The sequence below is a fragment of the Phlebotomus papatasi genome, chromosome 2 (assembly GCF_024763615.1).
Source record: "Phlebotomus papatasi isolate M1 chromosome 2, Ppap_2.1, whole genome shotgun sequence".
Lineage (NCBI taxonomy): Eukaryota > Metazoa > Arthropoda > Insecta > Diptera > Psychodidae > Phlebotomus > Phlebotomus papatasi.
The window spans coordinates 101,667,834-101,690,124 of NC_077223.1; the positions used below are offsets into that span (position 1 = coordinate 101,667,834).

Below are 22,291 nucleotides of genomic sequence, written 5' to 3' on the forward strand. Positions count from 1 at the left end.
ACAACATCGGTAAGTAGCATCGCTAATCTCTAAATCGGCGGTTTGGTAAGTTGAAAGTGATTTACTTCAAAATGCTCCATTTTGACGAAAATTTCTCACAATGTGTAGAGGCCATAAGAATGAACGGTTTTGAGTTCTGGCTTCTAGCCAATCAGCAAACGAGATGGGAGGAGAAGATTTTTAACAATGTAGCCAATAAAAGACACTCAACGTTTTCTAGTTCTTTGATCTAATTCTTTCTTAATATACAAAGGTTTTCCTATAGAGTTCTTATTATAAAGTTAATAAATATGTCTTGTTAGAAGCTTTTGAAAAAGGAAAACTATTTTTGAATATCAGAATATCGGGGAATCAGTGGAGCAATAGGCAAGACTGTTGGCTCTTGGGCGGAAAGATTCCCCGGCTCGACTCACAGTTGTGAGTTTGAGTCCCGCCCGGTACAAAGATCTGCCCCCCAATTCCGATGTCCGTCACGAAATTTATCCAGATTTTTCGGAATGGTGGTTGTGTGTGTGAAGCCGCTTCAGCTCATATTTTGTGCATTTTTGAGCAAATTATTCACATTTAAACACAGAAACACCTTTCACAAGATGAAAATTGTTGTGATTTGATTTACTAAAACATTAAATTCGCGAAAAACTAGAGAAAAATCCATAAAATTCAACGCTTGTTCAATGAGTCTGTCATTTCTCAATCATGCCATTGCTCTCGCTCGCACTCTCTCATTCACTCTTTATTTGCGGGATATTTTCAAAATTATTTCCGTTAGATACACAATTTTATCAAATCACTCAAATTTTAATTTCTTTGCTACAAGTTTGATCCAAGGCAACAAAATATTTTTTTTTAAATGATTTTTCCATATGAATTTATTAATGCTTTGGGTGTTTATTTAACAATCTCGTTATTACTGTAATGCCTAAAGTGTTTTTTTTCTAAAACACAATGCAATAAAATTAAATCCTTTCTCGTGAGATGGAAGTAGATGATTACTTCTGTGGTCCTTTTGGTGTTTCATGAACATATATTCTTCAAAGACATTTATGGAGGAGTACCACTTTAAATCTCTGAGATTTGTTCAGGTGAAAATTCTCAAGAAATGAATTGACTTGTTTGTTTAAACTCATATTATTATATTAATAACTATTCATTGCAGGACATTGGTGTCCAGAATCTAGGAATGATTTGCAAAGGTGAATTCAAGGAAAAATTCCCTAGAACAAACAATTTCCTTATCACTTAATTTTCCTGTGTTTTCCTCGATTTTCCTTATAAATCCTTGAATATATTTCAAACTTACGAATAAAGCTGTATGGGACAACTTGTGTCCTTCACGTGAATATTTTCTTGAAGAAAAAGCTAGGATCACTGAATATTATAGGATCGAGAAGGACACTGTTAACAATATGGTAAAATATGAACAAAAAAAAAACGTCTTAAAATATGAATATTACCCTAAATTATTTGAAGCGCGTTTTCGGTCAAGGAAATAGATGTAAAAATATATTCACAGTGATGACCTTTGTACTGTCTTATATAAGAAATGATGCAGGTTGTATGAGAGAATAAAAGAGAAGATTGTACAGATATCATCACCGTGTTATATATTCCTAAATTATTTGATTAGAATTTCTTTGAACACCTTAACTTTTTAGTATTTATGATCTTCAGTGACTTTGCTCTTTTTTCGTAAAGAAAAGGGACAGATAATCCTAACCGGCTTATGTAGGTGAGATTCTTAACGTGAGCTGACTCGGAGTGCATGCAAATTCGATTTAGAGCTGAAGTTGGGAGACGCCATTCAGTTATCTTGAATCAAATTCGTGAAATTATACAAATTTTGTATTTAAACCAAAATATCAAGGATTTGGATGAACTGACAGAAAAGTGTTATATGGGTGAAATGTAGACCAGAATGTTCTCTATAATTTTGCCGTTGAACTTGAACTCATCGATTACTCAGAAGCCAAGATAATCGAGGTTTTTTGTTTCTTAACTCTTTTTTCATCCAGAGTGCCCCAAGTAGTCATTTGTTGAACTTCAACTATATCAAAGAATTGTTGTATTTTGCGGGACTTTTTATTTAAACCCCTATTTTAAGTGTCTTGGTGGAGTAGAGGCAGTCAAATTGGCATCTGAGTGATTTCAAAGCGTTATTATGGGAAAAATCAATTTTTTCACAATTAAACGGCAAAATATGAGTGATAGCGTAGTCTGAGTGGAAAATGATGTATGGACGAAATGTAGAGACAAATGTCCTCTACAATTATGCTGAAGTAATCATCAAAATCGGTTCAGCGACAGTCGAGATAATTGAGGTTATGTGATATTGAAATTGGTTTTTCGACTGTGGCGCCCCTGGTGTTGGTCCCACGAAGTTCAAATATTCTAGAAAGTTGTAGCATTTGGTGAGATCTTTCGTTTAAGCCCTCATTCATCAAAATCGGTCACATAGAACCGGAGATATGATTTTTTGAATTTCGTGAACTTTGACCCCTCATATCTCCGGTTCTATTGAAACCACAGCGCACATACGCACCATTTTGGAAATGTCCTAGACTGGACTACAACATACTAAAATTTCATTAACTTGCACAATGCCGTTTTTGAGAAAAGTGACTTTGAATTTCGATGAATTTTGACGCTATCACAGCGCCACCTGTGGTGACTTTTTGAACTTCCATCTGAAAGTGCTCATCGAGACGAAACCAAAAAGGTAAAATTTAGGTCGCTATGTTAATTAGAACCGGAGATAGAGGCCGGTCAATGTTCGAATTTTGACCCCTTATAGCTCGGGTCAGGGGTTATGGATCGACTTAAGGTTTTTTTTTGTTTGATAGGTATAATCAACGGCTACAACATACTAAAATTTCAGCCCGATCGCATAAGGAATTTTTGAGTTATTTAACTTTTAAGATTTAAAAATTTTCTTTTTAATAATAGCGCCCCTAGCGGTGGTTTTATGAACTTGCGATGTTAGAAGGGGAAGTGGCATTTCACGAGAGCTTTCCAAAAAGCCCTCATTTTTTAAATTCTGACAATTAGAACCGGAGTTATGGCCATTTTAAGAAAATTTTTTTGGACCCTTATAGCTCGGGTCAGGGGGGTCGGGGGACCTTAAGTTTGGTATTGATGGAAAGCTCTAAGGCCCAGCTATAACATACTAAAATTTGAGCCCGCTCGATGCCATAGGGCCGGAGCTATTGAGAAAACAAAAAAAGGGGGGTCTTCAAAATGGCGGAAGGAGGGGTGGGGGGTGGGGGGTCAATGCACCATGTTGCAATTTTCATGCGATATTTAACCTTTGCCGAAAACCGCAAGTCGATATCTTTTTTAGTTTAGGAGCTATTAAGCTCCAAAGAGCGGCCGGACGGCCGGCCGGCCGGCCGGGAACGTAACTTAGCCCCCCATATATTCGTGATCAGGAAGTGGCGAAACACATTTTGGCCAAGTTTGAGCGCGATCGGAGGACATGAAATTTTGTTAGGATTATAGTAGGTGAGATTGTTAAGAATCTCACCTAATAAGTAGTCCTGCGCAATCCTTTTCGTGGATTCGAATGGTATTCAGGTATTTATGAGGAAAATGAAGAAAATTATAGAAAAAGACATGGCAAATCGTCCCGGCTTTGCGGAGTGCTCGAACTCACGGAAAAGAGCTATCCGTGTATCATCTTTTCGCATGCTTTTTGGGTACATACCGCATTACTACCGATTAAATTAATTGATAAATTAAAAAATAAACCATTCAAAAATAAGACACTACTTAAGAAAGTAGGTTTTAAAATATCTTAGCATGAGTAACAAGCATACGAACAAATTAAAAAGTAATATACGCGAAAAAAATCCTAATTTAAGCAAATCGATTGAAAATAGGCCGTCCAAAGTGATTACACTAGATCCCGGCATTATGCACATTTTCGGGACCGAAAAAAACGCGCGAAATGGCATTATGCATCGAAAAAATTTGCATACCTACAGGGGCTCTCTTTTGAATAAATTGACCGTTGAACGAATTTCGCGCAGAGTAAAAGTCGATAAAAGTAGTTCAAACAAAAAGATTCAAATGTTTCAACTAATTCAACAATATAAATGCATTAACAAACAGTACATGGCCAGAGTTCTTCAATAAATGGTTAGAATAATAAAAAAATACCTTAAAAAAAGAAATTAAAATTTTGTTCTGAAAAAAAAAACAAAAAATGTTTTCAAATTTCCCGCGTCGCACCATAGTATGCATTCAGGCGTATTTCAAAAATGATTTCATAAATTGACTCCCGATAGTAGGCAAATTTGCATAATTGTGTGTGCATAATTCCGTCAGGTGCATAATCCCGAAGGACTTAATGCCGGGACTGAGTGTATAAACATTCATATTTGAAAATTCGATATCGAAATGGTTTTTGAACACAGGTGTCCCATAAGTATAAGAAATTAAAAATTAAAATATAAGAAAGTGGTTGGTTCTAGGGCAGTCTTCTTTGAATTGTCTTCCACGAACCGTTTCTGTACACCAACATCCTTCTAAGTACCATTATTGAGGTAACATGAACTTAATAAAAATAATTCTCCCCATTTCTTGAGAATTTTCACATTAAAATATCTTAGAATTTTGACGTCCGAATCATATAACCATATTACACAAATGAGTACCTTCGTGAGATATGTTCAGGAGGCACCAAGAAACCCCAAAGTGTTCATCGATAATCATTTCAATTTTTCATCGTGGACAGTGTTATTTATAATTATAAATCATAGTATAAATTAAATATAAAACAATTTTAACAAATATTTTTTGTGCACTAAACCGCGAAATTTTCACATAAAATGCATTTATTTTTCCAATTCGCGACCTCCAGGAGCTCGCGAGATAAAATTCGCGGGATATTCATAATAACAGCAATTATTCCGCTTTTTGTGCACTACTACACATGCCATCCCGCTGAGAGCGCCACACTCTTTATCCGTGTCCACTCATACAGAGTGAAGACTCTGTGTATGATGTGTATTTCTATTTCGCAAAATCGGGAAAATTTTGGCGGGATAGCAATGTGACGGCGTCAGAATTGCATCACTGAATGTCTGATTTAGATAATTTTCACATGTAACAATAACGTAATAAAATGCACCGCCTTCGCTGAACACTCCGGGAGCATGGAAGAAGCATTCACATCACGGGAAGACGCTCCTGGGCGGTCTACAATGGACTTCGCAGATTCTTCCAACACGGGATCAACAACAATATAACATAATATGATTACATTGTAACAAAAATATCCCGATACACAGAAAAAAAATATTTTGTAAAAATGTTTGTAAATGTTTGTGAATTCCTATGGGGGAGTTACAAAATGCTCGTGATCGTGAATCGTATAAGCCACAAACATGTTCGTAAAAGTTTGTACTTTTTTCACAAACATTGTTCGTAAATGTTCGTAAATACACAAAAAATGTTCATAAATTTTGTAAATTCGTAAATGTTTGTTTTCCTGTCGAACTATTTAAAATAAATAGTAAATAACAAATAAATTTTCATGCGTTAAACGCGCGAAATGGCTTTATGGGCTTTATGCATCGAGAAAATTTGCATACCCGCAGGGGCTTTCTTTTGAAAAAATCTACCGTAGAACGAATTTCACGAGGAGTAAAAGTAGTTCTTCCAAAAAGATTAAACAGTTTAATAGAAATGCATTAACAAACAGTACTTTTTGGCCAGAGTTCTTCAATATATTGTTAGAATATTTAAAAAAAGAATTACCTTAATAAAAGAAATTGAAGTTTTATATTCTAAGCACACTGTTTTCAAATTTTTCACGTCACAATATAGTATACATTCAGGCGTATTCCAAAAATGATTTCACAAATTGTCTCCTAAGGCAAACTTGCATGCATAATTCCGTCAGGTGCATAATCTCGAAGTACTTAATGCCGAGACTGAGTGTAAAACTTTAATTTCTTGTATTTAATTAAAAATTTTAAATATTGTAACAATTTATTGAAGAACTCGGGTCAAAAAGTACTCTTGAATTGATTCTTTTTGTTCGCACCCTTAAGCAGTAATAAAGAAAGTTAAAATCAGTGGTTAATCTTATAAATTAGAAATCTCTATAAATTAGTCATTTTTGAAAAATTTATTAAATTTTATTGATCAACATTTAATATTTTGTCGCTCATTTGTTTCTTTCCGTTGAGCAATTGTAAATATTTTTAAAATGAATGTTTTGCCTACATTACGGCTATTTTATGATGGAGCTTTCTACCTAGTGTTTTCACTGCGGAGATTTCTTTTCTTTGAAAATAAGGCTTGCAGTTTTATTGAAAAGGATTTCGGGCTTATTCAGACACAAATTATGCAAATTTGCCTACCATTGGAAGCTTTTTGAAATTATTTGTGAAATTCCCCTAAATGTATGCATTATTTCAAGGTGGTATATTAGACTCTCTCTCAATTGGGCTTGGGGCAAAATGTCATCCGGTTTAGCGATAGATTTGGGCGTCAAAGCCTTTGTCAATTCCACAAAAAGCGCTCAATTATAAAGAATCACGATAAATTAGGAAGAACTACAGCGAAATTGAGCGAATTAGCTACATAATTAAACGTGAAAATTGTCAACAAAATTTGTCGCCCGATTGAGAAAGAGCCGATTGCGTAACTTTTATGAACAGTTGGCGCTGGAAATACAGTAGATTCTCGCTAATTCGGTTCCTTTAACTCTTTCGCGTCATTAGGGTCATATATGACCCGGGGAAAAAATAATTTCTTTTGACTATTTACATTAATTGAAATCTATCGGCTTGTGCACGACATCATAATAGAAGGATGTAAGATTCTTGGCTAATTTTCTCAAGACTCCAGGTATTCAGGAAAAGAAAATATTTGAGATCAAAAATCACGAATTTCGAACTTTGTGAAATGACTTTTCTTTTTCAAAATTTTTTATATTCATTTATTTTTTTCAGCAAAAAGTTCTTTAGAAATACAAAATAGAATATCCAAAGATTGTATATTACATATTTTGATATAATAAACTACTCTCAATTTTCGAGAAAAGCACGTAGAATTTTCCGGGTCATATATGACCCTATAGTCCCCAAGGGTAACAGTGTTTTCGTCCCAAACCTGCAGCGAAATGTAGTTGGGACATTGTTTTTCTTTGTGAAAGCAGGTGGGACATCTTGCTCCTGGACATTTCATCTTATATCTGATGAATTATAACATATTTTGCAATATTTTAGAGTATTCTGCAAGCGTCTTATATTGTACAATTGTATTGTGTGTGAATAAATATGGAGATAAGTTTATTTTTGCCAAATACCACTCAAAATATTGTGACAGTGACTGTTCAAGGGATTACCAGGAAGATTCCTTGAACACCAGGAGTACAGTGTTCATCAAGACAATCCAGTTTGCCATGGTTTTGGCCAAATTAGTAACTTCAAGCAAAAAAAACTCTTAAAAAGCCCGTGATATAGATTTTGAAAATGGTATGTACACTTCCCTTGAGGACAACAGGGTCATATATGACCCGGGGTTTTTCCGAGTTTTCACGCAATGGAAATTTTTTTTCCTTTCTGAACTATTATATTTGATCATAAAGCATTAGGAAAAACTCAATTTTGCATGAATTCATCTGCTGAATAAAAGTGGGACGCGAAAGAGTTAAGATCGGGCTACTTTTTAATTCGGGCAGTAGTTAAATTTGAAAAAAAAAATGTTGGCATTTTTCAAGTTTGATTATGATTATCAAATGAATCAAAATATGATCAAATTTAGCATGGTTTGTTATAATTTTGATGTAATTTTGCATTATTAAGGGATTTTCATGATATTTTATGTACGATTTTTTACGTAAACTCAATACATATCGCTCCTTGGAAATTACAAGGGTTCAACTCACTTTTTTGCGATTTTGAGATTCTAATGCATTTAGAAAGACAATTTAATAAATTTTCAGATGATATAAGTCATTGAATTTCGTAATTAGAAGAGTTTTTCAAAATTTTAATCTTTTTTATTACTTGCATACTTTTGTTTTAAGTAAAGGGGCACAAAATATATTCATCGTTCAAATTTTTGTGAAACAAGGGACTAACTCAAGCAAGTTGATCCCTTGTCATTCTAATTTCAGCAAAATTTGCACATAATTTAGAACGACAAGGAGCTAACTCATTAAAAAACCTATTTTGAAAGGCAAAAATATAAAAGTTTCGATGTTTATATTAGAATTCATACAAATAGAAAAGAAATAAATTGTTTTTGTTCAGTCATTAAATTGAGATACTTGTAAACACAAAGTTGAATCTTTCATGCTGTCTCCTGAAAAATAGCCGAAAATTAGTTGGCTCCTTGTAATTTCCAAGGAGCGATATGTGCATGCAGATTAATAAAAAACCGTTTCATTTCAAAGTTTGTCGCCCGAATTTCTTTCTATTTCGGGGGACATTTTGATCCCAAATGCCCGAATTTGAGAGAGTCTACTGTAGCCCAAAAAATTGGCGCCAATAATATTTTGCATACATCACGGCGTTCCTGTAACATTGAAGAAAAAATCTCCCGAAAGTATGATAAATTCTGAATGCGAAATCCGTTTCGCGCGCTTTTTCTCTTTCCTGAAAATAATGCATAATCCCGGGACTCCCTTTTGTAACTTATTTCAAAGATATCTTCTGCATGCAATTTTCTGAGTTCATTTCGTGCGGTTTCTTTCGATTGAGTACAATTTTCTTGTTCTCGGAGGTCAATTTTTTCAATGAATCTGCAAAAATGAAAACCTCCGCTAAAATCACTATTATCTAATAATTTATTCTTCAAATATAATACAACAATCCGATTGCAAATCAACACAAAAATTTCCCTTTTCGCGGGAAATGACACTGAAGATCCTCCCGATGGGGATTTATTTTTAGTTCTTGTCAAAGTAGGACTGATAGATCATTCCGAGGGAAGTGGCAGCGAACCAGGCGAAGCAACTCCACCATGTGGCAAATCCAAAGAGTCCTCTGTACACTTCTTCGTTGAAGACGTTTTTGAGGCTCTTCAGGGACAATTGAATGGCTCTCGCTGAAGAGATGATACTTTCGAATTCTTCCTCTGTGGCCTGGACAGGAAGGAGATCGTCAGCTGGACACTCAGCCACGTCGACTGGGGCTGTAGTGAAGATGGATGTCCAGCGGTAGCCGCCCATGGTTTTGTACATGAGGGCCAGGTAGAGGCACATGATAATGGGAGCTACGTACTGGACAGTCACTACGCAGAGATAGTAGAAAATGGAGGCGATTTTGCGCTGAAGCTCGACATTTGTGATCCTGCCCACTTCCTTTTTTTGCTCCTCGACTCGCTGATGGGCCAGATTGAGGTAGGCTTGGAGGTAGAAGGGCATCAGGACGAAGCGAAGGAGGACGACGAAGACAACGAGAATCAGGCGAGTGGTTTCGAAGGCATGAGGAGTCATCAGAGGACCTTCCAGGCCCCGGAAGACTCGTTCAGTTAGGTAATCCCGGCTGATGGGCTTCACCCACATGATGACCAGGACAAAAGGCAGGGCAAAGTTGACATTGAGGAGAATCTGCAGCAGACGATTCTCATGGCAGTATTTCAGCAAATCCCAATGCATTCGAGCCATTCTGAGCCCCGGGAAGGTGAAAATGGCACCCAGAAGACCGCACATCACCGCAATGCAGAACTTGACAATGATCTTGGATGCTGGACCACTCGAGGAGATGCCCTGTGTCTCCAAAAACACCGAAGCGCTCTGATTGAAAACACTGTACGCTCGATCCAGGCCAACTTCCAGTGTACTCTCGTCCACAATCAGCACCATCATGGCAACCAGGAGGTAAGAAAACCCAGTTACTATGCACGTGGACCTCTCCCCGATAGATTCCTCGCTCCGGAAGTACTGAACCGTGAGAGAAATCAGCAGCCGAAAGGCAAAAAAAATCACCAAGAGGCACCACATCATGCTCAGATTCACCTCATCCTTTGGCGGGATGAAGTAACTGAAGATCTCAGAGATGGTATAAACAACAGCAGAGTACAAGCTAAAATCCACCAGCCACTGATATTCCGTAAAATATCTCAGATGCACAACATCCGACGATGAAATCTTGGCCGTTTCCAGCTGAATGTTGAGATTTTGGGGGATGTGGAAGGTGCCATCGCTTCCTCCATTCTTCACTCCCTGCCCCTTCCCGGACTTACCTTTGCCCTTGGGGACACCGGCGAGATTCTTGAGCTCAGTGTCGGACGGATGGAGGTACCGGGTGAGTCCCGTTGAGCAGAGTATCCACTTGGCCAGGGAAAAGTGTGGACTCAGCTTCTGCATCAGACTCACCATTACCAGCGTGATGACCAATTGAGCTCCAAGGAGCGCCTAAAATTAAACATGACCCCATGAACTCTGCATAACCTCAATCTTTGGAATGTAGAAGAAAATCTCCGCTTTCCAGCAACTTCTTCAGGATGACCACTTACCATGTGCTTCTCTGACTAGTTTTCACGGATTCACAAAGAAAATTTAATACATTTTCAAGTGTTTTATCCGTTTTATGAGCACTTTGGAAAATAATAAAAATTTCTTCAGGGCAATGACAATTACTGGCAAGCAAGTTTTAAATTAACCCAGCTGGCCATACAACAAACATAGGATATTGGTAACAGAATGCTAATACATATGACGAATTTATTTAATATAAATTTATTTATTACCAGAGTTCCGGCTTAAGTGAAAACGGATTGAAAGAATATGATGTGAATTGCTTAATTTATAAAAATTATTTTTAAATATATTTCACGCGGTAAATTTAAAAAGCATTTCTAATGAACCGTTGACGCCGAAAGCTGAATAATTGGCATGAAAAATGTCTTGCATACATCACGACGATTCCATAACTTATCCCAAAGATATCTCCTGCAGATATGCAATTTTACTGTGTCGCTGGAGTTAATCCTGATTTTTTTTTAAAACGGAGCACCCTGTGTTTATTACCCGTCAAATAATTTCGTCAAATATCTTGTAGATTTCCGCAGAAAATATCTACACCTCTGCCGAAAATCTGGCGAGAAATCTGTAGATATTCCTAAGAATTTTATTTGGGCTTGGGACAAAATTCGTCAGAAATTTTTGCAGATTTTCTGACGAATCCTGGTGCATACTCTGACGAATTTCTGTAGATATTTTGCCGATTTTCTGTAGATTTTTTTCTATATTCCAGACAGCTGTGTCTGAAAAGATGGAATATTTTCACTGAAGTTTGCAAAATTCAATAGAGTTATTCTTGGTGATATCACAGTATTTATATAAAATGAAGAATTCTGCGACGCCGTGTTATAAGTAGAGAATAGTAAAGTGATAACTTTAAATACGGTGTCGACCAAATATTTGTGTTTTTGCATCATTCCATGAACGTTTTCTAAAAATGCAGTATTTCACTTGGATCTTTTTACATATCTAAAAAGTTTAATCGGTAATGCTTGTTAAGCAGAGCATACCATTTTCTTTGTAACTTCTACAGTTTCTTGATAAATCAACAATATTTTTGTTGAGAAAATGGAGACAGTGCAGATTTCCAATGCAGAAATTTTGCCGAGAATCTGCAGATTTTCGGCAGAATTTCTGCCGAAAATCTACGGATTTTCTCTGAATACACTAGAATACACCGTTACAATTCAAATGAATTTGGTTGGTTTTATGCAGTGAAATCAAATAAATAGTTGCAACAGCGGTTAGCAGCTGATAAGGAGAAAATCTCGTGGAGAAAAGCTGCCAAAGACTTCCAGATTTCGAAGACCACTTTTTCTGACAGAGTGGTTAGTAAAAATAGCAAAAACACCTGGTGAATGACAAAGAGAAACCTCTACAGAACTCTCAAAGCAAGTGGAAAAGAACCTGGGCGGATTGGTTATTGAAATGTGCTAAAAAGTTGCATCGTTGCATCCGCTTTAAAGCTATAACTGTTGGACAGTGAAATTTACAGACCTTCATTTTGGTGGGACGTCCAGGAAGTTTTTGGTAATTAGGATTCCTCAAGCGTTACCCGGACATAAAGGGATTTTCTAAACAGATTTACATAAATTTGCTCCTTGACTCTTCTAGAATGTTACTGTTTAGTGAAAATTCTTTAGATATAATTTGAAAACTTTTTAAATACAAGAAAAATACGCGAGCGTAAAATGCTTCTATTGGAAACATATTAATCCAAATGGAGACAAGGGAGCGTTTCTAATTGGAGACAAACAGTGTAAGTGAAACCGCGACGAAAGGCTTCCAAAACCTTGTTGAGTTGCTCCTGAGCGCAGGATTTGTTCTTATTCCTGGTCTTTTCTCCTTTCCCATCTAAAACAATAAGAAAATCTCTTAAAAAAAATCATATTTCCGGGGTTTCCTATTGAAGCATTTGCAAACACTTCAGAAAAACCCTTTTTGTTCACGAAATAGGTAATTATTTTATTTGAAAATTTCACGTACCGTTAACAATAAAGATTAGCACTTAATTTAACTAAAATTAGCCAGAAATATGACTTAAATATTAAACAACAGTCACTTTATTGTGTTTTTCATTGGAAAACTTGGTCGATCTATGAAAAATTCAATGGTGAAAAGGCACACTTTTAATTTTTCTGAGAAATTAACAAATTAAAATTTGTGAATATGAATGGATTATCGCTTTATTTGGAGCAAAATTAACTAAATAATGAAACTGAGGTATATAAAATTGTTGGGGTTTTAGTGTAAAAATGAAGAAGTGACCGTTAATAAGAGAAGCGGATTCAAAAAATATCGATCGAAATGGAGAATATCGAGAGCAGTGTGGGATTTCTCCTTCTATCATCTTGCATTTTTTTGGACTTGTTCCGCTGTTACTGTTTTTTTTTCTTGTCTGTGCAAAATTGGTGATTGGTGAAAAAATTAAAATTTGAGGAAAAATTTATAAATTTAAGTGTAAAATAAATTTGTGAGTTAAACAAGGTTTTTTATTGTGAAGTGGGGGAGATCAGCTGATCGGGGGAGAGTGAAAATCCAGGAGGAAAAGGCTTGAGATTTGAGAGATTTCGAGGGAAGGGGGCCCGAGATCCACCACGAGGTTACCCACCACAAAGGGAAGAGATTGTTTCTTCGGTGGAAAGGAAAAATTAATCCTCCTCGCCGAATACATTCTCTAATCATTCTCTCTTCCCTCCTAAAGGTAAATGCACCAGGGAAATATATTCTTACTGGGATTTTGCTGATTCTTATAGAGTTTTCCCGTATTTTTCCCAAAGGTAATTGACGCCTTCCCGGCCCTATAATTGTTGAGAATCTCTGTGCTAATGGTCTGACACTGTTTTATTTGAATGTTTGCAACCAAAATATATAAATATAGTAATTTAGTACTGTAATTATCATGAAAACAGTAGCGTTTCCATTTGGAGTAGCGAAAAATTTCCATTTGAAGCAGGTTTTGAATTATCTTAATTTAACCTACCATGATTCCAGAAAAGTAACATTTTGAAACAAAAAGTCAGTCATCGTTAACGCAATCACTAACAATTCCATTACAGACTGGTAATAGTTCCAACACCAAACCAACTAATTTCAGCGTTCTCAGCAGATGGTCAGCTGAGATTCGACGAGTTTTTGAATACTGGGATTTTTCAACGGTTTCCTTAGAAGGATTTTCGATTTTCGGATTTTCGCGAGGATTTTATTTTGAAGACTTTTTATTAAAAAAAAAAGTAAATAAACTTAAGAACAGGTTTATTTCTAATAAGAAAAATATACAGATTACTTATCTGTATTTCAGATTCAGTGATTATCGACGAACTGGAGTTCAGAGATCAGGAGCACTGTGTTAGGAAGCGGCCTGGGCTGCGGTGAGAGGATGGTCACGACTTGTCGCTCCATATCGACATTCTCAACGCAAACAAATCCCGCCACATTCGTCAGAATAACTTCATCTTCTGCGGATTCTGCAAAGCTAACAGCCAGGATGTGATGGAGGAGATTGTGTCCAGGCTGAACAGCCACGAGCTTTGTCATGTTGTCCTCGGCTTTCATGCCCAGCGGCATGCAGGAGTCCGGCAGAGAGGGAGCTCCAATTTTGAAGACCTTCATCTCGCTGAATTTCACGTCGAAGGAATGGGGATAGAGGGGAGATTTTTGCCCGTAGAAATATTCCCGGATCCGGAGATCTCGAGTTTCTGCCCGAGCAGCTTTGCTCCGCTCCACGACTCCTCCGCTTTTGGGCAGGAAAACCACTTTGACAAAGTTCGGCATGTCCCGGAGGAGCTCATTGTACAGGCGTTCCTGGTCAATGACAAATACTGCTCCAACTTCGAATTCCTTGGCTGCATGGAGCAAATGCCGATAGCCGGCACCTTTAACCCATCCGCAAGTGTTGATAACCACCCCGGATACTTTGGCACGCTTATTAGCTTTGAGGGCATCGAGGACAACCTCTGCCAACTTCGAGATGACAGTTTGGTAGAGGACATCATTGTCTCCAGGAGATTTGTGCCCGAAGTGATAGACAAGGGGAGCTTTCTGGGAGAATCCCTCCTCAACTGTTGCTGGTCTCTCAACCAACAGTGCTCCAATTGTCCCAGGGATTGACACACTCCCCTGCCCAGGGTCTAGATCAACATAAAGGGGGCACCTACCTTGTCTCACGGCGTAGTTCAGGAGAATCCGGCAAAGTGTCGTCTTCCCCACATCTGTGGGCCCTACGATCATCACAATTGGTCCATTGGATCCATTGTCCTCGGATTTCACACGCATATCCTCCAGAGCTGAGTGACAATTGAGATACTGGATCATTGGAGTCTCCCTGGCAACGTAGCTGACATCTGTCTTCCCCCTGAGATGCACTGTACAGCCATGGTAAGTGAATATCGCCACTTTGGCACCCGTTGTAAACTCATACGGCTTCCCCTTGACCAATTCCGTACCAAAGAGCTCTGCATGGCCGGAAATAAGCTGGAAAGTTGCAAATTTAGAATTTTTCTCAGGACAAAAGTGAGGTTAGGTTTCAAGTTTACTCACTTCCACTGTTGCTTTTTGATCTTTGGTCTCAATTTCAAATCTCAGCTCACAATCTACATCTAACTTGAACTCCTGGTAGCCTGGATTTTCCGCTGACATCCTCAAATTCCAGGATTTTTGGCAAAAAAAGATTGAAAGAATTAATTAATTCTTTATTGTACGTGGGCCTTCTGGCCATTTAGTACATGAATAATGTGAGAAATAGGGTACCTGAGTCCATTTCAATAAAACAACCATAACCTAAGCTACTTGACAATTTTCTTCCCTATGAAGTTTAAACAAACTTCTTACAAAGAATAATTCAAACATAATGATTCCGGTAATGTTTTAAATTTAAATAGAAAAGATGAGAAATGTAAATTAATCTTTACTTTAAAGGAAGAGAGAACTAATTTCTATTAATTAGAAAAAAAAAAAAAAAAAAATAAATAATAAACAAAAAAGGAGAAAAAAGAAAGAAAAAGAGATTAGATAAATATGAATTTTCTTTGTTTTCAACTAAACCAATGGAACATTATTCATTCAATTTTCAATTCTTTTTTTTTTTTTAAACATTTGGATTAAACTCTCAGTCCCGTAGAGGCTACGAATGACACCGTCCTTTCCAAGATCTCAATCCTTGATCCCAAGAGCTGTTGGATTTCAAGGTTCTCAATATTAAATCTTCTGCGCTCTTGAGCATAGCTAGGACATTCCACCAGGACGTGAACGACAGTAAGATATGTGTTACAGCTCTGGCATCTTGGCTGTTGATCTCCCGTCATTAAAAAAGAGTGAGAAAAGTTACAGTGCCCTATTCTAAGCCTAGTGAGAGTTACTTGATCTCTTCTGTTGCAAAAGTGATTTTTGAAAATGGGGGTATCTTTAATGCATCTGAGTTTGTTGGACAGAGGCATGTCCTTCCATTTTATTTTTCTTAGTTCACGAATGGTTGATTTGGCCCAGGAATTACGATCTTTAACTGAGATCTGGAAATCAGAAATCGGATGGTTAGATGCATTAAATGCTGACGCATTCGCGTTGACAATACCCTCACTGAAACCCGGGTCATACAAAAAATTACATTGTCCTAGGACAATCAAGTCTCTAAGCTGTGCGGTGTAACCCGACAACAATCGGAAGTTACAGACATTTTTTAGGGCCTGTAGACAATTGGTAATAATAAGTGGGTTCGGGGAGTTAAAGGCTAATTTACACGCGGCAATTAGAGCTTTTTCTTCTAGCGTGGTTTTAGATGCCATATCATTGACCTTACCTTCCACTATCCACCTAGAATTTTCTACCCAGATACCGTAACCCGCTTTGCCCGAGAACTTGTTGCCAGCTACGAAAATTTTGGTGTTTAAATTGTTTCCCTCGAGCTTGTTATAAATAACTTCTCTTGATCTATTTGGGTCTATTCTATATCTTTGACTGTCTAGGGAGATATCTAAGCGACTACGATCCATCGTCCAATATGGTTGTTTTCCCAAGTACTGGAATGTGTTATGTCTAGGTAGGTTCCATCCTGCCAGGACCGAGGATACCTTTTCAACCCAGGAAATTATTCTGCCCCCCTCTCTGAAACCCGCACACATCTCCTTATACATTGTAATATGTTGATTAGCCGAGATCTTATTCCAGTATTTGACTGTGAGCAGCGTTCTTCTATCATCCAAATTCATAAGACCTGATTCTGCGATAAGGCTGTCCGTAGGGGAACTTCTAAACGCACCCGTCGCTGCTCTGATTCCAGCATTATGTATCGAATCCAGTTTTTTTAAGATGGACTTAGCTGCTGTGTAAAAAGACACCACCCCGTAATCCAGTTTCCCCCCGACCAGGGCCTGGTGAATCGATAGAAGTTGCCGCCTATCCGCCCCCCATTCAAGATTAGAAAGAACCTTAATTATGTTAACTCTTTTTTGACAGTTATCTTTAATTTCTTTAATGTGTTGATGGAAAGACAGTCTACTATCAAATGTGATTCCCAGGACTTTTAGAGTATTAACTTCACTAATCGTATTATTTTTAAGGGTAAAGTTTGGATGTCTACAATTGCGTCTTCTACAGACGTGCAATGTTTTGGACTTCGAAAATGAAAAGTTAAAGCCGTATTGTTGGGCCCATACCTCTAGCTCGTCCACCGCCGTCTGTAATTTTATTTGGAGGTCTTCTGAGGAATTTGCCGAGGCAAATACTAATAGATCGTCTGCATAAAGCACATGTTTGACTCCTGGAATGTTTAGATAGTCCGAGGAACTGTTCATGGCTATCAAGAAGAGCGGGACAGAGAGTACGCTACCTGTTGGGGTTCCGTTCTCTTGTGTAAGTCTAGATGACGTTTTATTACCAACGTAAACATTAAACTGCCTATCTCTTAAAAAATTTTCAATATACCTAAAAATCTGTCCTTCTAAGCCCCAATCTTTTAATTTATTAATGATTACAACACGCCATACCTTTTCATAGGCTTTTTCAATATCTAAACTAATGCAAGAAATATGTTCCTTTTCGTTAATTTTATTTGCCATGAAATGTTGTAAGTAAGCTAAATTATCTGTAGTACTTCTATTTCTCCTGAAACCCGATTGATAGTCGGAGAGCAGATGGTTTCTCTCGAGCCACCAATTTAATCTTGAGGATACCATTTTCTCAAGGAGTTTACCTACACAACTCAGGAGCGAAATAGGCCTATAGCTTTTAGGGTCTGTTGGGTCTTTATCTGGTTTCAAAATTGGAATAATATTCGCACTTTTCCAATTATCTGGTATAGTGCCTTCTGAAAAAACTTTGTTTAGAATCAAAAGCAACCTGCTCATTCCTTGGGGTGGAAGATTCTTCAACATCTGATAGGTGATTCCGTCTGGCCCTGCCGATCTCCCCTTCGCGACCCTAAGAACCTGAGACATCTCTTCGAAAGAGAATGGTAGATTAAGCTCTATGCAAGTATTCCCCAGTGGAACTGTTTGATACCCTAAAAGGGATTCCCTTTGGCAAAGCGCCTCATCTGATAAGCCTGAGTTGTCTGAGTTCTTGGCAAAAGTTCTGGCTAGTACTTCACTCATATCTTCTTCTGTGTTGACAACTTGTCCATTTTCTATTAATTCTCTGATTGCAACTGATCTATGTTTCCCCGAGATCTTCCGAATTTTATCCCAAACTACTTTAGGTGGGGTGTCTGCCTTAATGGAACTAACATAGCTCGACCAACTTTCTGCTTTGGCTTGTTTAATTACTTCTTTAACCTCCTTCTTTTTCTGGTTTAATAAATCTAAATTCGCTACTGAGGGGTGCTTACGGAACTTCCTAAATAGTCTATTTCTCTCCTTAACATTTTCTTTGACCAAATCCGTCCACCATGGTACTCTTTTCTTTCCGGGAATCTCTCTGGTTTGGGGCATGCTTAACGCTGCCGCGTTTAAAATTGCTTCATTAAATAATCTGACTTGTTCGGTCAACTCAAGATCTTCAGGAAAGTCAAAGGCCCCCACACAGCTATTGAAGAAGATACCCCAGTCAGCCCTGTCTTCGTTCCATCTAACTCTATGAGTATTGCTTTGATTCGCGGAAAAATCCTTGACTAGAATCGGTTGGTGGTCACTATTGTAAGCTTCCGTTACTACTTCCCATTCTAAAGAAATAGACAGAGCGGGAGATGAAAGTGTAATATCAATTGCTGACAGACTTCCGTGACCCGGATGCAGGTAAGTTGGGCTACCATCGTTCAGCAGGGAGACTTGATTGTTTAATATAAACTCTTCTAGTTGGTTACCTTTAGTGTTAGTTCTAATACAACCCCAAGTTACGCTGTGTGAATTGAAATCACCCCCGATGATCATGGGAGATGCCAGAGCACTGTAAATAGAAGTAATTTCCGTTTGAATGGAACGAAGTTGAGGTTTAAGATAAACTGAGCAAAATGAAATTTTTCTGCCATTAAATGAGCTTGAGACCGCCACAGCATCTATATCAGGACTTAACGAAATCTCAGAGAAGACCACATCGTTTCGCAACAATATCGCAGAGCCTCCGTGAGCAGAGTCAAAGAGGCTCTTGTTCGATACTACTTGATAGCCTCTTAGGGAGGGATTATCAGTGAATTTAAGATGTGTCTCTTGTAAGAGTATAATATCTGGATTGTATTTGCTCACCAGAAGCTTTAAGTCGTTGTAATTATTAAAGAAACCGTTAATGTTCCATTGGACTAGAATCATCATAAGAAAAAACTTAAAGAGATTTTAAGGATTCCTGGCGTGAGAGAGACAAGGCAGGGCTTTGCCTTCAAGGAACGATAGCCATGTGACAATCGTTACCCTGCCCGCCCCCCGCCCTGCCCCTCCCACGCCTAGGAATATAAAGATAAATACCTAGTCTACACCTACGATGTTTTTAATCGTTCTGGGACTGGGACTCAGGTTGCTGTCTTTTTGAGTAACTGCTGCATTGTGTTCTCTGGGATTTCTGGCCTGAAGTTGGCTTCCAAACTGCGATGGGTAGGGTGCTGTCTTCTTTTTCTTCTTCTTGTTCTTCCCTGAGGAAGGTGGTCCTGTCTTCTTTCCCTCAGAGCCTTCTGAGGAAAGAGACCTCTCTTTTGTCCGTTTGGGGCACCGCAAGCCTTCTGGGTGGGACTTTAACTTTTGTGACACTGGGCCAGTCGCAACAGTTTGGGACTGGGCAGTGATCACCTCCTCGGAGCTTTTGGGGTCAAGCTCCATCGCTGCATCCTCTGCCTCAAATTCTGCTTCTGCTTCTTCAAAAGGCTCCCCCTCTTCTGAATCAGCCTCTTCCGTTTCTGAGATGGTCGAGATATCGGGAGTTTCCAAAGGAGACTCTGCATCTTGGGCCTTTTCCTGATGGACCTCTACTTCAACTACTAGTGGAACTTGGTGCTCTTCAATTTGGGATAGATTTTCTCTGGTCACTCTCTCATTGTCCATGATTTTCTCGTGCTCGTTTTGGTGTGCCCTTTCGTTCCTCAATGACTTGCAGGAGTCGCAGTGGCAATTGGTGCAACCACTCTGGGTAGGGGTTTCCTGCTGTCTCAAAGTGTCTGCAAATGTCTTCCTTGATTGACCCATCCTTTCAATGAAGATATTCTTCGCCTCTGCGAAAGAGACTTTCTCATAAACTTTAATTTTTTTGTACTGCGTATTCTGCCAGGTACTCAGGGCATTTCTTGTGCCAGCTAACGTGGCTGCCTCCACAATTAACGCATTTAACATCCTTGACACATGGATCCGGGTAATGGTCCTTTTCAGCGCATCGTCCACACATCGCTACTCCCCTGCAGGACGTCTTCATGTGGCCGAATCTTTGGCAATTGAAGCATCGGATCGGGTCTGGTACAAAGGGGCGGACGTCTAGTTTGAGGTACCCCGCTTTCAGCACACTTGGAATGTCCGGAAGATCAAAAGTGATCACAAAGGTACCGGTATTTTTCCACACTGGTACGTCTTTTTGGTTCTGAGAAGCTCTCTTCTCCACATCCGTTGCCTTCCTTCTTAGGTGGCGCACTTCCACAACTTTCTGAGATTTTAGCTCTTCCAACAACTCTTTCTCCTCCATGTATACGAAGTCCCAGCATTTGACAATTCCTTTAGCTTTATTGAGCTTGGGATGCTCTGTGACTGTCACGTCGTGCTTCCCAACTCTCGTGACATTTAGGAGACGGGCAGTCTGGTCTTTCGATTTTGACTCTATTATTAGTGTACCGTCTTTCTGCCTTGTGATGTCTTTGACGTCTCCCAGCGCTCGCAGTGACCGTGCAACGGCGAATGGCGAGATGGGAGTAGTTGAATCCGTGTCCTGTGATGCGTTTTTCATGACTAGAAATCTTCCTGCATTGTCTATACGCTCAATTTCTTCAAACCGGGTGCTGAAGATCTCTTCCCCCCTTCTCTTCTTTACTACTCGATCCAGGGACGGAAAGTCCCGCGACCCAAGCGAGAAGAAATCCCGCTGGGTCCCCCCGTGCAACCAGGGCGGCATCGCCCCACACGTGTTCACCTCTAACCTCACTTAACCAGTGGCTTGTTTTTCACTTTTCTCGTGAAACTACTCCTTCTTTCTTACAATTTTCACTTCCAAGCCACAAAACTATCTCTCCTCTATCACCTGAGTCTTTATAATAATAAGAATAATAACTTTGATATGTATAAATTGCACAATTTTAATTGAGCTTTTGACAAATCAACTGGTCACTTTGCGCACCACGTTGCCAATGGAGATTGAAAGAAATTTTTTCGAGGCAAAAACGTAAACAAATTTCCCCTCTGTAAATTCCCACCAGAGGCGCTGAAATCGCAGAAAACATAACCTAATTTCGAAGAATCAGCCTTGTCATCGCCGGAAAACATTTCTCAGCATAAATTGCTTTTATTTGCTTTATTTGTCGTGAAAATCCAGTGAAATTTTGTGGTGAACTGTAATCATGGACTTTGGGAATGATTGGATGGATGCTAAGCACAGCACGGGGGTGAGTACTGGCAGAAAAACACTGAAACAAAGTTGCCTGGATAATTTGTTTATTTTCCTCAATTTCCCTGCTTTTCCAGACAACCATCATGGCTGTGGAGTTTAAGGATGGCGTGATAATTGGGGCAGATTCCCGCACGAGCACTGGCACTTATGTGGCCAACAGGGTGACGGACAAACTCACCAGAATCACCGATCACATTTACTGCTGTCGCAGTGGATCAGCTGCAGACACTCAAGCTATTGCCGGAATTGTGGCTTATTCCCTCAATTACCACGAAAATCAGACTGGGGAGGAGCCTTTGGTGTCTGAGGCAGCTGCTGAGTTCAAGAAGTACTGCTACAATTACAGGTGAGTTGAATTTTTAAAGGAAATTTCTGCTTTTGCTGAAGGGCTTCTTCCGGACAGAGGTGAGCTCGTGGCGGGGATTATTGTGGCCGGATGGGATAGGAAATTAGGTGGTCAGGTCTACTCCATCCCTCTGGGGGGCATGTGTGTTCGAGATAAAGTCACAATTGGCGGTTCCGGAAGCTCCTATGTCTACGGATTCGTCAAGGAATACTTCAAGGAGAACATGGCCCAGGAAGAGTGCGTGAACTTCGTGAAGAAGACAGTCTTTCATGCCATGCATCACGATGGAAGCTCTGGAGGAGTCTGTCGTATTGGGATCATCACGAAGGATGGAGTGGAACGCAGGATCTTCTTTGCACCTCACGAGGGGGTTTCCGTTGAGCCCCAAGCCACTCCAATGGCTGTATCATCTTAAGATGGAATCTTTGTATGCTCTGATTCAATAAATAATTAATTAAAATCAC

The 22,291-nt window shown here is 38.9% G+C and overlaps 4 protein-coding genes across 4 annotated transcripts; 1 reads left to right on the forward strand and 3 right to left on the reverse strand.

The window, feature by feature from the left end:
* Nucleotides 1-8,777: 8,777 nt before the first annotated feature.
* On the reverse strand, nt 8,778-10,621 carry LOC129800457 (transmembrane protein 161B). The gene is made up of 2 exons (XM_055844839.1): nt 10,474-10,621; nt 8,778-10,372 (listed from the first exon to the last, which is right to left on the reverse strand). Exons 1-2 carry the CDS (start codon nt 10,474-10,476, stop codon nt 8,903-8,905), a joined length of 1,473 nt encoding a protein of 490 aa, XP_055700814.1. The 5' UTR covers nt 10,477-10,621; the 3' UTR covers nt 8,778-8,902.
* A 3,097-nt stretch (nt 10,622-13,718) lies between these two features.
* Nucleotides 13,719-15,157, reverse strand: LOC129800459 (protein CLP1 homolog). The gene is made up of 2 exons (XM_055844842.1): nt 15,020-15,157; nt 13,719-14,953 (listed from the first exon to the last, which is right to left on the reverse strand). The coding sequence occupies exons 1-2, from the start codon at nt 15,116-15,118 to the stop codon at nt 13,784-13,786; spliced, it is 1,269 nt and encodes a 422-aa protein (XP_055700817.1). The 5' UTR covers nt 15,119-15,157; the 3' UTR covers nt 13,719-13,783.
* Nucleotides 15,158-15,924: 767 nt separating this feature from the next.
* LOC129800465 (uncharacterized) lies at nt 15,925-21,223 on the reverse strand. Its single transcript, XM_055844871.1, has 3 exons — nt 19,369-21,223; nt 18,774-18,856; nt 15,925-15,987 (listed from the first exon to the last, which is right to left on the reverse strand). Exon 1 carries the CDS (start codon nt 20,221-20,223, stop codon nt 19,369-19,371), a length of 855 nt encoding a protein of 284 aa, XP_055700846.1. The 5' UTR covers nt 20,224-21,223; the 3' UTR covers nt 15,925-15,987; nt 18,774-18,856.
* Nucleotides 21,224-21,312: 89 nt separating this feature from the next.
* LOC129800467 (proteasome subunit beta type-6) lies at nt 21,313-22,290 on the forward strand. The gene is made up of 3 exons (XM_055844873.1): nt 21,313-21,476; nt 21,556-21,827; nt 21,885-22,290. The coding sequence occupies exons 1-3, from the start codon at nt 21,432-21,434 to the stop codon at nt 22,240-22,242; spliced, it is 675 nt and encodes a 224-aa protein (XP_055700848.1). The 5' UTR covers nt 21,313-21,431; the 3' UTR covers nt 22,243-22,290.
* Nucleotide 22,291: the final 1 nt, after the last annotated feature.